At 38.4% G+C, this 12,921-nt stretch overlaps 1 protein-coding gene across 2 annotated transcripts in view; it reads right to left on the bottom strand.

Moving 5' to 3' along the window:
- Nucleotides 1-9,085: 9,085 nt before the first annotated feature.
- Nucleotides 9,086-12,921, bottom strand: part of NR4A3 (nuclear receptor subfamily 4 group A member 3) — a 39,117-nt gene continuing 35,281 nt past the window's right edge. For both annotated transcript variants that reach the window (XM_064490358.1, XM_031450096.2), the window contains exon 8: nt 9,086-12,341. In XM_064490358.1, coding sequence (XP_064346428.1) covers nt 12,094-12,341 — 248 coding nt within the window. In that variant the 3' untranslated portion in view covers nt 9,086-12,093. The remainder of the gene's footprint in view (nt 12,342-12,921) is intronic.

Here is a 12,921-nt window from a genome sequence, read left to right as displayed (position 1 = left end):
ACCAAGGTGGAGGCTGCCATCACGCTGGGGAGAAGCCCAACGTCCTCAGGGCTCCTGCTCCAACCCCTCCGGCCTCAGCCCCTCCCACAATAAGGCTGTGACTGCCTTTGAGCCTAGGAGAAACTTCAGCTTGCTTCTGGCCCCAGATCTAGCCCACGACTCCAGCCCTACCTCCCACCAAGGTGGTGGCTGCCAGTGCACCCTGGTGGAAGACATAGCCCATACTCACTTCAGATCCAACTCTCCCACTAAAGCCACTGGGCACATGCAGACTGCATAGGGACACTCCCACATAAGGACATTCCTTCAAGACAGGGATAGGTAACTGTTTCACCTAATGTCATAGAGACAAACAGAGAGAAGTAAACAAAATGAAAAAACAGAGAAATATGTTTCAAATGAAAGACCAAGATAAAAAAAAAACCCTTGATAAAAACTTAATGAAACAGAAACAAATAATTTACATGATGAAGAGTACAAAGCAATAGTAGTAAGAATGCTAACTGAACTTGGGAAAAGAATAGATGAACATAGTGAGAAATTCAATAAAGTACTAGAAAATATATATATAAAAAAAAAACCAGTCAGAGGCTGAAGAATAAAATAACTGAAATGAAAAATACACTAGAAGGAATTAACAGCAGATTAGGTGATACAGAAGAATCCATAAGTGATCTGGAGGATAGAATAGTGGAAATTACCTGATTAGAACAGCAAAAAGAAAAACAAATTAAAAAAAAAATGAGGCTAGTTTAAGGGACATTCAAAACAGCATGGTACTGCCACAAAAACAGACACATAGATCCTTGGAACAGAACAGAGAGCCCAGAAATAAACCCATGTGTCTATGGTCAATTAATTTATGACAAAGGAGGCAGGAATACACAACGCAGAAAAGACGGTTTCTTCAATAAGTGACATTGGGAAACCTCGACAGCTACATGTGAAAGAATGAAATTAGAATGTTTTCTCACACCATCTACAAAAATAAATTCAAACTGAATTAAAGACTTAACTGTAAGGCCAGAAACCATAAAACTCTTAGAAGAAAACATAGCCAGTATACTCTTTGACATCAGTCTTAGCAATATCTTTTTGGATCTGTCTCCTCAGGCAAGGGAAACAAAAGCAAAAATAAACAAATTGGACTTAATTAAATTTAAAAGATTTGGCACAGAAAATGAAACTCAACAAAACAAAAAGGCAGCCTATTGGAAGAAGGTATTTGCAAATGATGTCTGATAAGGGGTTAATATCCAAAATAGATAATGAGCTCATACAACTCGGTATCAAAAAAAAAAAAAAGCCAATTAAAAAATGGGCAGAGGACTTGAATTTTCCAAAGAAGACAAACAGATGGCCAACAGGCACATGAAAAGATGCTCAACATCACTACACATCAGGGAAATGCAAATCAAAACCACAGTGTGATATCACCTCACACCTGTCAAAATGGATATCATCAAAAGACAACAAATAAGAAGTATTGGTGAGGATGTGGGAAAAAATGAACCCTAGTACACTATTGGTGGGAAAGTAAATTGATATAGCAACTATGGAAAACAGTATAGAAGTTACTTAAAAAATTAAAAATAGAACTACCATATGACCCAAGCAGTTCCACTCCTGGGTATATATCTGAAGAAAATCAAACCACAAATTCAAAAAGATATGTGCCCCTCTATGTTCATAACAGCATCATTTACAACAGCAAATATATGGAAGTAAACTAAGTGTTCAACAACAGATGACTGGACAAAGAAGATGTGAGATATATAGTGGAATATTATTCAACCATGAAAAAGAAAAAAATTTGCCATTTGCAGGAACATGGATGGCAATGTGCCAGGGACTGCACTAGGCACTTAGTCTAGTCTTCTATTGGCTATCTCTCATAAAGTCTCTACAGTGGCATTATTATCCCCATTTTACAGATTATCCAACTCTCATGGAGTGCTTTAGTTCACCTGTTAAAACATGGATTGTGTCATGGTTTTACTCAGCAATGTGTCTCAGAGCCTAGTTCAGTGCCTTGCACTGTGCCTAGCAGAGAATAGGCACTCATCATACTAGTTGATGGATGAAGGAATCATTAAATCATATGTAGTTTCATTAATTCATACTGCCTCTGGCTGATGCGGAGATGCTTTCTCCAGAGGAAATTTGCTTCCTGGGCCTTCATTCTCTGGCAATGACTGCTTATATACTAGTGATCTGATGGCTCATGAAAATGTATCTATGTTCTTTTCATTCTCTAGGGCAGTGGTTCTCAAACTGTAGCCCCTGGTCCAACATTATTGGTGTCACCTGTGTGCTGCTTAGAACTACAAATTCATGGATCCTTCTCCAGACCTCTGAATTAGAATTTCTGGGCATGAGTCTCAGGAAACTGTGCTTGAATTAGCTTTCAAGATGATTCCAATGAATGTTAAAATGAATGTTAAATTTTGAGAATGATGGGGAATAAATGAATTTCTTCTTGTCCTGAGACTCACAATAATAGTTTAGCTTGGCTGACTGGGTGTCTGGAGGAGCCATTTACAGAGATTGGGAGGACAGGAGGGGCAAGTTTGGATGGAGATTTTGGTTTGGAATATTAAATTTGGAGTACCTGTGGGATAGCCAGGTGAAGATATCTGGAGGCATCTGGAAGAACTGAGTTAGAGATGATGATTTGGGAGTGCTAGTTGAAGCCACAAGTAAGAGTGCCCAGAATAGTGGGAAGCAGGAGAGAAGAGGAGGGCCATTGGCAAACCCTAAGTAATAGCATTCTTTAAGAAGAGTTGGGGAGAAGTGCTCAGAGAAAGAAGGATCTGAGCAGTCATTCCTCCTGTGAATGACTTGCATTGGAATGTTTGTCTCGTCTTCCCCTCTGGATTATAAGCTCTTTAAAGACAGGGACTGTGTAAACTTTAATAGGTCCCTCAAACAAAAATACATTGCTGCACAGCCTGTGAATAATCAATGAATTCCTACCAGGATTCTGCTTTGCAGAAATCCAATGTGATCAGAGCCACAAGCAGGATGTTTCCCCAAAAAACACTTATATAATTTCCCAATGGACAGTGTGGCAGATTAAAAATAAGTGAATAAATAGAGGGCATCATGTGTAATCCTCTGATATCTATGCTAATCACATTAATCAGAGTGAATTAATTACACCTGAAAACAGATGCAAAGTTAAATTCCTTAGAAAATCAATTCATTAAACTCATATTGGAATGCACAGTCAACAACCTCCATGTTTAGAAACTATCAGCGTGATTTGTGGCAACTTCTGATTTACTAACGAAACTGCTTAAAACATTTTTAAAGGCAATTACAATTACTGTCTGGCATTTGATGGGAAGAAATCTTGTCAGCATTGTCCCTTGTGTGTCAACTGTCACAATTTTCTAAAAATTTTGAGGCGAAAAATAGGCAGGCTCTACTATTTGCTAGCCTCGATTAGGGTTAATTCAATGTGTGTCTGCAAATAATAGTGTTTAATGTAATCTCTCTAATTACAGATAAAACGCATTTTCAGTCATGCTCATCACTGACAGTATTTTGGGATAAGTTAAACTGACAGCTGCTTTCTAAAGGAAAGGGAAAAAAAACAAACCTTCCTTGGGGTTGTGTTGATTTTCCCTCTCTCTCTCTCTCGGGCATTGAAGTTCAGAAAAATATGAAACTAGATACTTTGGCTCTAGATACCAACTTTGAAAATCATGACATAGTCTGTCTCTTAGGAATTTGTTATGGTTTCCATCTTCCACCCCCATCGATAAATATCTAACTTGAATTCACTCAGCAAGCATTTCTAAGAGTTTCTGGTGAATTAGGCATTGTGTTAGGCACTACGGATGATTCTACCAAGACTGCCCTCCACAACTGGCTTCAAGATCCAAGTCAAGCTTCCTACTATACTAGACATGATAGTTCAGTGCCACTGCATTTATAGCCCCTTCAGAGTTAAACTACTCAAGTCACAATATTTTCTGATGATCAATGCATGTTATGCTTCAACCACAGCTAACTGATAGGGCTGGGAGATGGAAAATATATCTGAGTTCTACTTCCAGAGCAACACCAGAAATAGAGATGACACCAGCAGTACAGCAAGACAGTCCATTAACAGCACTAAGCAATCAGAAGTGGGAACTGGAAGCCAGAGCTAATGCAAAAGTTGGCATTATTTGCAGATATCTCGAGGAGGTCTTTGAACCTTCCTATCCCTATTAGTGGAATAAAAAACAATCTTTTCTAGATCCCAAAGAGAAGAGACCCCAGCTAACATGTGGATTATAATACCAATCAGACATATTCTAGGACTAGTCCTCTGTTCAAGCCATCCTAAAGTATCACCTATCATGATACCACCCTTGATTCTTTTCCAAGTGGAAATTTTCACCCATAAAGCCACTTTCAGGGGCCAGACAATATTAATGTTGTCTCTAGAAGGCCAGTGTCAAATGCCATCTGAAAGGAGAGAGTGGCATATTGGACATAGTACCCAGATGACACTTTCACCTATGTCCCATTGACAAGAACACAGTGCCAAGAGTACCACTAGCTGCAAAGAACTCTGAGAAGTGTGTTTATCCTGAGCAGCCATGTGCCCAGCTAAATATTCCACTTCTATGTAAAAAGGTTTGGCAGCTTCTTATAACGTTAAACCTCCCCAGGAATTCCACTCCTAGGTATTTACTCTAGAAAAATGAAACATGTTTGCATAAAGACCTGTAGGTAAATGTTTATGGCAGCTCTATTCATAATTGTATAAAGCACAAGAAGATGCCATTTTATAGCAGAGGCAACTCTCCTACCTTATTGTTGAGAGTGTAAATTGGTGCAACCACTTTTGAAGAATATTAGTATATCCAGTAAAGGAGAAGATTTACATACCACATAACCTAGCAAGTCTACTTCTTGGTAAGTCTAGAACAGTGATTCTCAAACTTCACAGGCATCACGATCACCTGGAGGGCTTGTTAAAACACAGATTGCTGAGCCTTACTTATCCCCAGAGATTCAGTAGGTCTGTGGGTGGGACCTGAGAATTTGCATTTCTAGCAAGTTCCCAGGTGACCCTGATGCTCCTGGTCCTGGGACCATACTTTGAAAACCACTAGCCTAGAGAAATTCTTGCCTGTGTTTACCAGGAGACATGTACAAAAACATTCCTGATATTATAGCTTGTAATAGCAAGAACATGGAAACAACTTAAATAACCATTGACAGGAAAGTAAATAAAGAAATTATAATGTATTAAAAGAAGTACTATAAAGCAGTGAAAATTAATGAATTAGAGCTATATGATATCATAGATAAATAAAATTTTGAACAAAGAAAAAATTAGTTGCAGAAGAATATATACTTATGATACAACTAATATAAAATCTTAAAAGTAAAACTCTAAACAATAAATTGTCTAGGAATATATAATATATACATATGCAATGATAAACCAAAATTCAGGCTGTTTCGGAGAAGAAGGGAATATGACTGGGGAAGCATAGAGATTCCAATAGTTCTAGAGTTCAGTGGTAAGTTCATAGATGTGTGTTATATTATTGTTTTATGTGTATAAATTAGTTTACAATTATTTTTGATTTTAAATTGTTTTTATTTTTTGTATATATGAAACATTTTACTTTTTTCTTCTCAACTTTATTCAATTCTTCAATTTTTCAATTTCTTTTCAGTTTTATTTTTCCAATTTCATATTATGTTAATTTCCCACAGAATCTCTTGGAAATGTAAAAAGCAAAAATGCAAATATAAGAATGTACTCTATATTTTTAAGTAAGAAGAAAAACCTAAGTATGGACATATGGACAATGAAACATATGAAAGCAGCTATGTTAGGATAGTATACTTACACATGTCTGTTTTTACATATACCTGTAAACACCTTTGTATAATTCTGAACAATTGATTAGAAGCTATTAGGATAAATGAACAGGGATGAAATGGTCAGGGGGGAAGAAATTAGGATTTCAGGACTGAAAGGCGGAGAATGTATTAAGAGAAACATAGATTCAATGAATGGGCAAAATGAAGTCCAGGCTGCTGGGAAGAGAACAGCTCTGAGATAGTCGAGGACCACCTGGTTCTCTGCATTGCTCCAGCATCTCTCTGCAGGGACAAAGACAGCAGATGCTGGGGGTGATGAGGCTGGTCTTTGTGGGTTTCCCAAACATAGTCAGAAGGGGACAGAGAGGTGGTTGTAGAATCCGAAGAAGGACGACTTTGGTGTTCTTGACTATAGAGCCTAAGTGTAAGTTTTAAATTACCTGGAAATTGGGAAGTTGGCTGGAGACAGGAAAGAACTGTCAGCAGTTGAATGATTAAAGTCCATTCTGAGCACAGAGAACATTTGTATTTAGAGGGGAAAACACCAGAAAGGGATTCCAAAAGTGGAGCAGGGCTTCATTATTTAAAGGTTCAGTGGGTCTAAGGCTGGTGAGGGACAAAGTAAGAGTACCTGAGACAAAACGGTGGGGGCCTTGAGTCAAGGAGTCTGAAGACCTAGGAGGACAGGTGGTAAGTTTGACAGAAAAGAGAGGATGAGGTTGAGCCATTGTACAGGCCAGTAGCTCTGGTGCTTGGGTAGAGTTTTTGACCACTTGCTGATGAGCAAGGAACTGAAGGTAAATGATCTCTGTGCTCCACAGAGGAGCAAGCATCTAAAAACTAAGCCCCAGGAAGACTGCCAGGGGTTGCAGCCTTTGTGTTCAAATCTCATGGGATCGTGGGCAAGGTACTCAACCTCTCCTAGCCTCCTTCCCCATTTTCAGACAGGGGAAATGACACCTTCTCAGAAGTAGTAAGCATTAAATGAGACCATGTATGAGTGTATCTACTGGGGTGTCTGGCACACACAGTAGATGCCTAATAGATGTTGAGCCTCCTTTTCAACTCAGATCAAATCCCCTTAGAGCCCCAGCATAGGGGATGGCCAGCATCACAGCAGGTAATCGGATAAGGAGCCAGTGATCCTTGGGCTCACTGTTGGAGCTATGAAATGGGCAGAGATAAACAATGAAACAGGAATGCTCATAACACTAGCCAAAAAGAACACATAAACAAAAAGCATGGTTTATGTTAGTGTCACAGCACAACTCAGAGATGACCCCAAGGAAGAATTTTCTGAAGTACCTTTTGAAGAATTTTACTTTTGGTCAGGGATGTCAGATAACAGAAGGTGCAAAAACCCTCTTTGAAATTTGATGAGATTTTCAACCCACTGGGCAAAGTATGGGCTTTTTCAAAGAAAAGTAGTTGAACAAGATGATGGACCATTTAATATTCTTAGATTTTAGTCCATTTCGTTTTTGATTTTAGTCTTTCCCATTTCCCTTCTAGTCCCAGAACAAAGGTTTATAAGCAGCTTGCTCATGGAGCAACCTCGGGTGCCTCTTGAGAGAAGGAAATAGGGAGGGTCTGAAGTCAGGGCTCAAGGCAAAAACCAAAAAACAAACAACAAAAAAGAAATCACATACAATCAAGATTATCCTTGAAAAAAAATTTACATTATACTTAAGCTCAAAGGTTGACATTTAGCCAAAATAATCAAAAGCAGTCTTGAGAAGATAGTATTTTTATGCCCATATTCATACCAGCATTATTCACAATAGCCAAAAGGGGGAAGCAAATCAAGTGTCCATTGACAAATGAATGAATAAAAAAGATGCAGTATATACATACAATGGACTATTATTCAGCCTTAGAAAGGAGGGAATTTCCGACACAGGCTACAACATGGATGAATCTTCAGAACATTATGCTAGATGAAATAAACCAGACACACACACACACACACACACACACACACACAAATAAGCTAGACACAATAAACCAGACACAAAAGATACACTCATATGAGATATCGAGGGCAGTCAGACTCAGAGAGACAGAAAGAAGAATGTTGGTAAGCAGGGCTGTGGGAGGGAAGGTATGGGGAGTCATTGTTTAAGGGGTATAGATTTTCAGTTTTGCAAGATGAAGTGTTCTGGAGGTTGGTTATACAACAGTATCAATGTTCTTAACATCACATAAAAATGGTTAAAATGGTAAGTTTTATGTATATTTTACCACAATTTAAAAAAATGTCAACAGTTAGCTGCATTTGTGCATTTAACTTACAGAAATTCAACCACAGGCATATTTCCCTTATTTAGACCTGAACTTCCTTGCCTCCCTCCCCATTCAAACCAGACTTTTGTCCCTAAAGTCCCCAAGGAAGAGCTTCCCTGCCCCACTCCTCTCTCTTTTTTTCCTTTGGGCCAAGCACTTATATCTGAGTTTGTGTGCAAGATGGTGCTCCACTAAATCTCTCTTTCTTTTCTTACTAACCACATTTCACAGTTGAGGAATTGAAGGTACTGGCAAGAAGCAGGAAGGAAGGTTTGGCTTCTGGACCACACACGGCACTTAGATGTCACAGAAAATACTTTATGCATGAACTAATGAAGTAAATCATGAGAGCTCCCACATTTATATTTTTGAGCAAAAAACTCACACAAAAAACCATATATGCACTAACTCGGAATATATGATGTTTGGGGCAGAGTTGAATAAAGTTGCATTTGCATTGCCCATTGAGAGGTTTCCAAGCAATGTAGAAGTAATGGTTTCCACAAGAAGGCAGAGGGCACCAATCAATCTTTGAGAACTTTAACTATTATTCTTCTAAATTCTGGTTCACAAACAACTGATAGCCCAACATCTTGATCTAGAAACAGATCCTTCATACCCCTAAATGATACTTGCAGGCAACAAATTGTGAGATCCACTTAAGTTACATGCAGTTGAAAGAAAAACAGCTCCATTCACTGTGCCTGCTTGTGTCTTCCCAAAGCACCCAACTGCACTTTGCCCGCGGGAAGTAGTCAATAAATGGGTATTGAATTTAGAATGTCCTTCTTCTCAATCAGTGAGGTTTAATATATTTCCAATTAAGAATGCCTATTAATTTTTCAGCATTAGTAGGCCTTTTAAAAAATCCATTTGGGATATGTTTAAGAGTTCACAGCAAATGCTATTATATAAATGATTAAGAAAATACTGTTAAATGAAGCATGCTTATTCAACACACCAGTAGCCATTGATAAAATGTAATTTAATTTAATCATTTAAATTTACACTGTTAATGTACAAGAGCATTTCTTTCAAACACAGGTTAACACACACTAAAGAGCAATGCTGTTAGAAGAGCAGAGAAACTTTGGAAAACTCTGCTGTCTGAAATAAAAGCAAGGCACTCTCCATAAACAGCTGGTGGATTCCTGATTTCCGCCCACAGAAGGCATGTTCGCACTGAGAGAGCTCTCCCACAACGGAAGAATCACCTGCTTTAATTCTTGCTGTCCTCTTCTGAGCTAGATTGGTCATCCACTCTGTATAAACTTGTGTGTCAACAATAAGACAAAAAAGAGAGTTGAACTGATAGATGACTTGGGGGGGCTCTCACAGTTGTAATAACTATGGAAGACAGAACACTGGCTATAATCTTTACTTTCGGCACTAGTGTCTGGACCTATAACTAAAAACCTTCTTCATTTCTTCCAACAAATCAATATCGGCTAAAAAGTCTTTTTCCTTAAATCTGATGAGTGTAAAAATAAAAAGTGACAGCATTCCTCTAGGGCTCTGTATTTTTGTTTTGTTTTGTTTTTCCTTTACAGACATGACAAAAAACAAAACAAAACAAAACAAAACAAAAAGGATTAATGTTCCAAGACTAACTGCACAAAAGGGTTATGTATGCACAGTATTTCTAATTTATTCAAATTCAATTTGAATTTGGTCTGAAGCTAGTTTGTATGAAATGTGAGCTTTCCTGGTATCTAATAATGTTTATTATGTTTGCATATAAGCTCAAAAATTACTGGAAAAGTACTACTTTATTCTTGGTAAAATGTGAATATTAGTGGTTATTTTTAAAAGCCTGTTTTCCCATAGATGCAGTAAGAGTAAAGAGACTATGGAAAGGAGAATTAGGTCCTAGTCTTGATTCTGTTACCAGCTGTTTGACCTTGGGTAACTCTTTATCCCTTGCTGGGTCCCAGTTTTCTCCTCTATGAATTTCAGGGGAGATGGACTAGTTGACAAGTCAGGCCGCTTGTAAGTCTAACATTCCAAGATCCTAACATTCCAGATCCTATCATCTTGATATAAAAATAATAATCTTTCATAAAAGCTCACAGAAACATAATACATGATCAAATAAGAATGACTCTTGGAAAAAAACATATGATTTTCTATCTGGGTTATCCTTTGCAGCAATTAGGCAATTCATTTGGCATTTGTTTGATTGTATAATTTAATGACAATATAAACAGCATAGTTTTGTTATTTGTCCTTTAAAAAGACTGAAGCAAAAATGATTTAAAGCTAACAAAAACTACTATAACATCAGTCTGACATTCAAAGTTTGTTTCTTAGCAAAATGGCCAGAGATATTTTGACTTGATACAGAGTATATAATATAAAGACTTTTAGACCTAAAAATCTTCAAACATTATTTGAATTTAGCAAAACATAAGCAAAGTTTTAATATCAAAGTGCTAAACAGTACTGCCTTAAAAGTCACTGCAAATGAACCATAAAATAACAGCATGGGAAGTAACACTTATGGTACAAATGGTTAATAAAAAGACACATTATAAATATATATATGTAACCTGCTATATTTATATATATATTTGCTTATTTAGTTTCTAATTGGTGTATCCAAGTTCACTGTGAACACCCCATTTAAGTACTCTGTAACTCAGCTTCTAGGAGCTGGTGGTCTTGCAATAAATACAGGCAAAGCTATTACAATATAACGTGCATACAAATGTTTATACAAATAAGGACACTATGCAACAAATCATCTCATAATAATATGGCATCAACAGTATAAACATACAAAAGGGAGTACGAACACGGAATGTTGAAACGCAGCCCACTAATCCTTTCTAGTATTCACATTCATACTATTTTTTTAAATAAGACTTGCTTGCTCTCCAAAATTGTCTCTTTAACAGATAAAAAATTAAATGATATATATTCAAAAAACCTTATTATCCCTGGTGCTTACCCTGTATGATCCATTCCTAATTATTTGCATGTTAACTTACTGAATGCTCCTGGGGCTTCTGAATGAATGTGTCAGTCAGTTGCTATAATTGAAGAAAGTTTAGGGAATTCTGGCTGGATTTATAGAAAACAACAAAAAAATGCTATACGCAATCCATCTCATAACCTGAGCCCCCTTCAGTACAGTTGGACAGTCAGGGCAGGGATCTGGATCCATCAAGAATGGCCCAAAATCTTGGATGGACCATACCTCAGAAGGGTTCCATAGGGCAGGTGGACAAAGCCTCTGCTAGGAAAATTAGCATGTGCATTTGTTAACATGACTGCCTCCTTTTTATTTCCATATAAAATAAAGGAGAGTTAATAAACAAGACTTAGTAAGACAGCACTTTAAAAATTGCACTTGCATATGGAAGCGAACAGCCATTATCATTTTGCTATGTCTGATTTATAGGTAATCCTCCATCTTTCACTGTTTGTTAAAACAAAATAAAGGAAGAAAGAAAATAAGAGGGAATTTCTGCTTTGTTTGCACCACATACGTACCCTTGATACAAAAAATGTATTCTAAAGGGATCAATCTCAAGACACATCCTACCCTGGCGAACAGCCCTTGGCTGTTCTTGTTTTTAAATACAAACCAACTATAATTGTATTCCCCAGACAAGAGTTTTAAAAACAGTTATATTATCCTTTTTATTCCTGCTGGGATAGCATCGTCCAAAAGTGCTCTGTTAGCAATTTCTTAGAAAACCCTCATGAACTATATACCCCGCCTCCCGCCCTAACCCCAAAGCCTAAATATAAAACACAACCCCAACACAATACTCTGCAAGTTTTCTGGCTTTCAGTTGTAAAGAAAAGTGCCAGAAAAAAAAAAAAAAAGTCTTTCTTTTCTACAGGAGCTGCTTTTTCTCTTAAGGAAGGGCAGAAAATGGTAGGTGTCCAGACCCATCCCTCTGGCTGCTTAGCAAGCAGCTGCTAGCTGATAACCAGGCAGCTCCCTGCTCAGGCTGCTCCTGCTCAGAAAGGCAGGGTGTCCAGGAAGAGCTTGTCAATAATGGAGGGTGGAGACACCAAGTCTTCCAGCTTCAGGTAGAAGATGCGCTGGAGGCCCAGGGTGCAGATCTTGCGCAGTTCTACCAGGGCACGCAGGACCTTGGGCTCGGCGGGCTCCAAGGCCTGTCCCTTGCTCTGGTGTTCTTTTAAGCTGCTCGTGATCTTGTTGCATAGCTCCTCCACTCTCTTTGGTTCTTTTAACCCATGTCGTTCTGCAGAGGGGTAGAAAATGGCAAACTGAGGAGGCAGTTACATCCTAAAAAACTTTGAATCCTGAATAAAGGCCTGTGTCCTGTTCTGCCAGTTGGGATGGCATTTTACAGTCAAAGTGCCCTCCCTCTCAGAGGTAGTTCATGGCCTTGGGTATTTAAATAGCACCAGGGGTTGACTCTCAGCCCTGTCACTTACTCACTGAGCCCCAGTTTCCTTATAAAATGAAGACAATAATCGTACCCAATCCAGGGCTTCTGGGAGGACCAGCTTGGGTGAATAACACAGACGACGCACACAATTCCCGGCACAGGGAGACACTGATTGAATGGCGGGGTGGTTATTATTTTGCACGCATCATCTGACTGAGGTCTGACGAAAGCCTGGTCAGGAAGGAACTCTTTTTCAGAGTGACATGGAAACACATCCAGGCAAATGAATTAATGGTCCATCTTGACAGACACTCGCTTGGTGGTGGGGGGGGGCTGTAAGTTCCATTTGCAAAGGCTGCCCCACAAGACCGGATATGGATACAAAGTGCCTTCTTGTGTTTTCATGCTAATCAGCATTGAGAAGAATCGA

Source organism: Camelus dromedarius, chromosome 10 (assembly GCF_036321535.1).
Source record: "Camelus dromedarius isolate mCamDro1 chromosome 10, mCamDro1.pat, whole genome shotgun sequence".
Taxonomy (NCBI): domain Eukaryota; kingdom Metazoa; phylum Chordata; class Mammalia; order Artiodactyla; family Camelidae; genus Camelus; species Camelus dromedarius.
The sequence above is the reverse complement of the archived record's forward strand: the minus strand, read 5'-3'. Positions and strand labels throughout refer to the sequence as shown.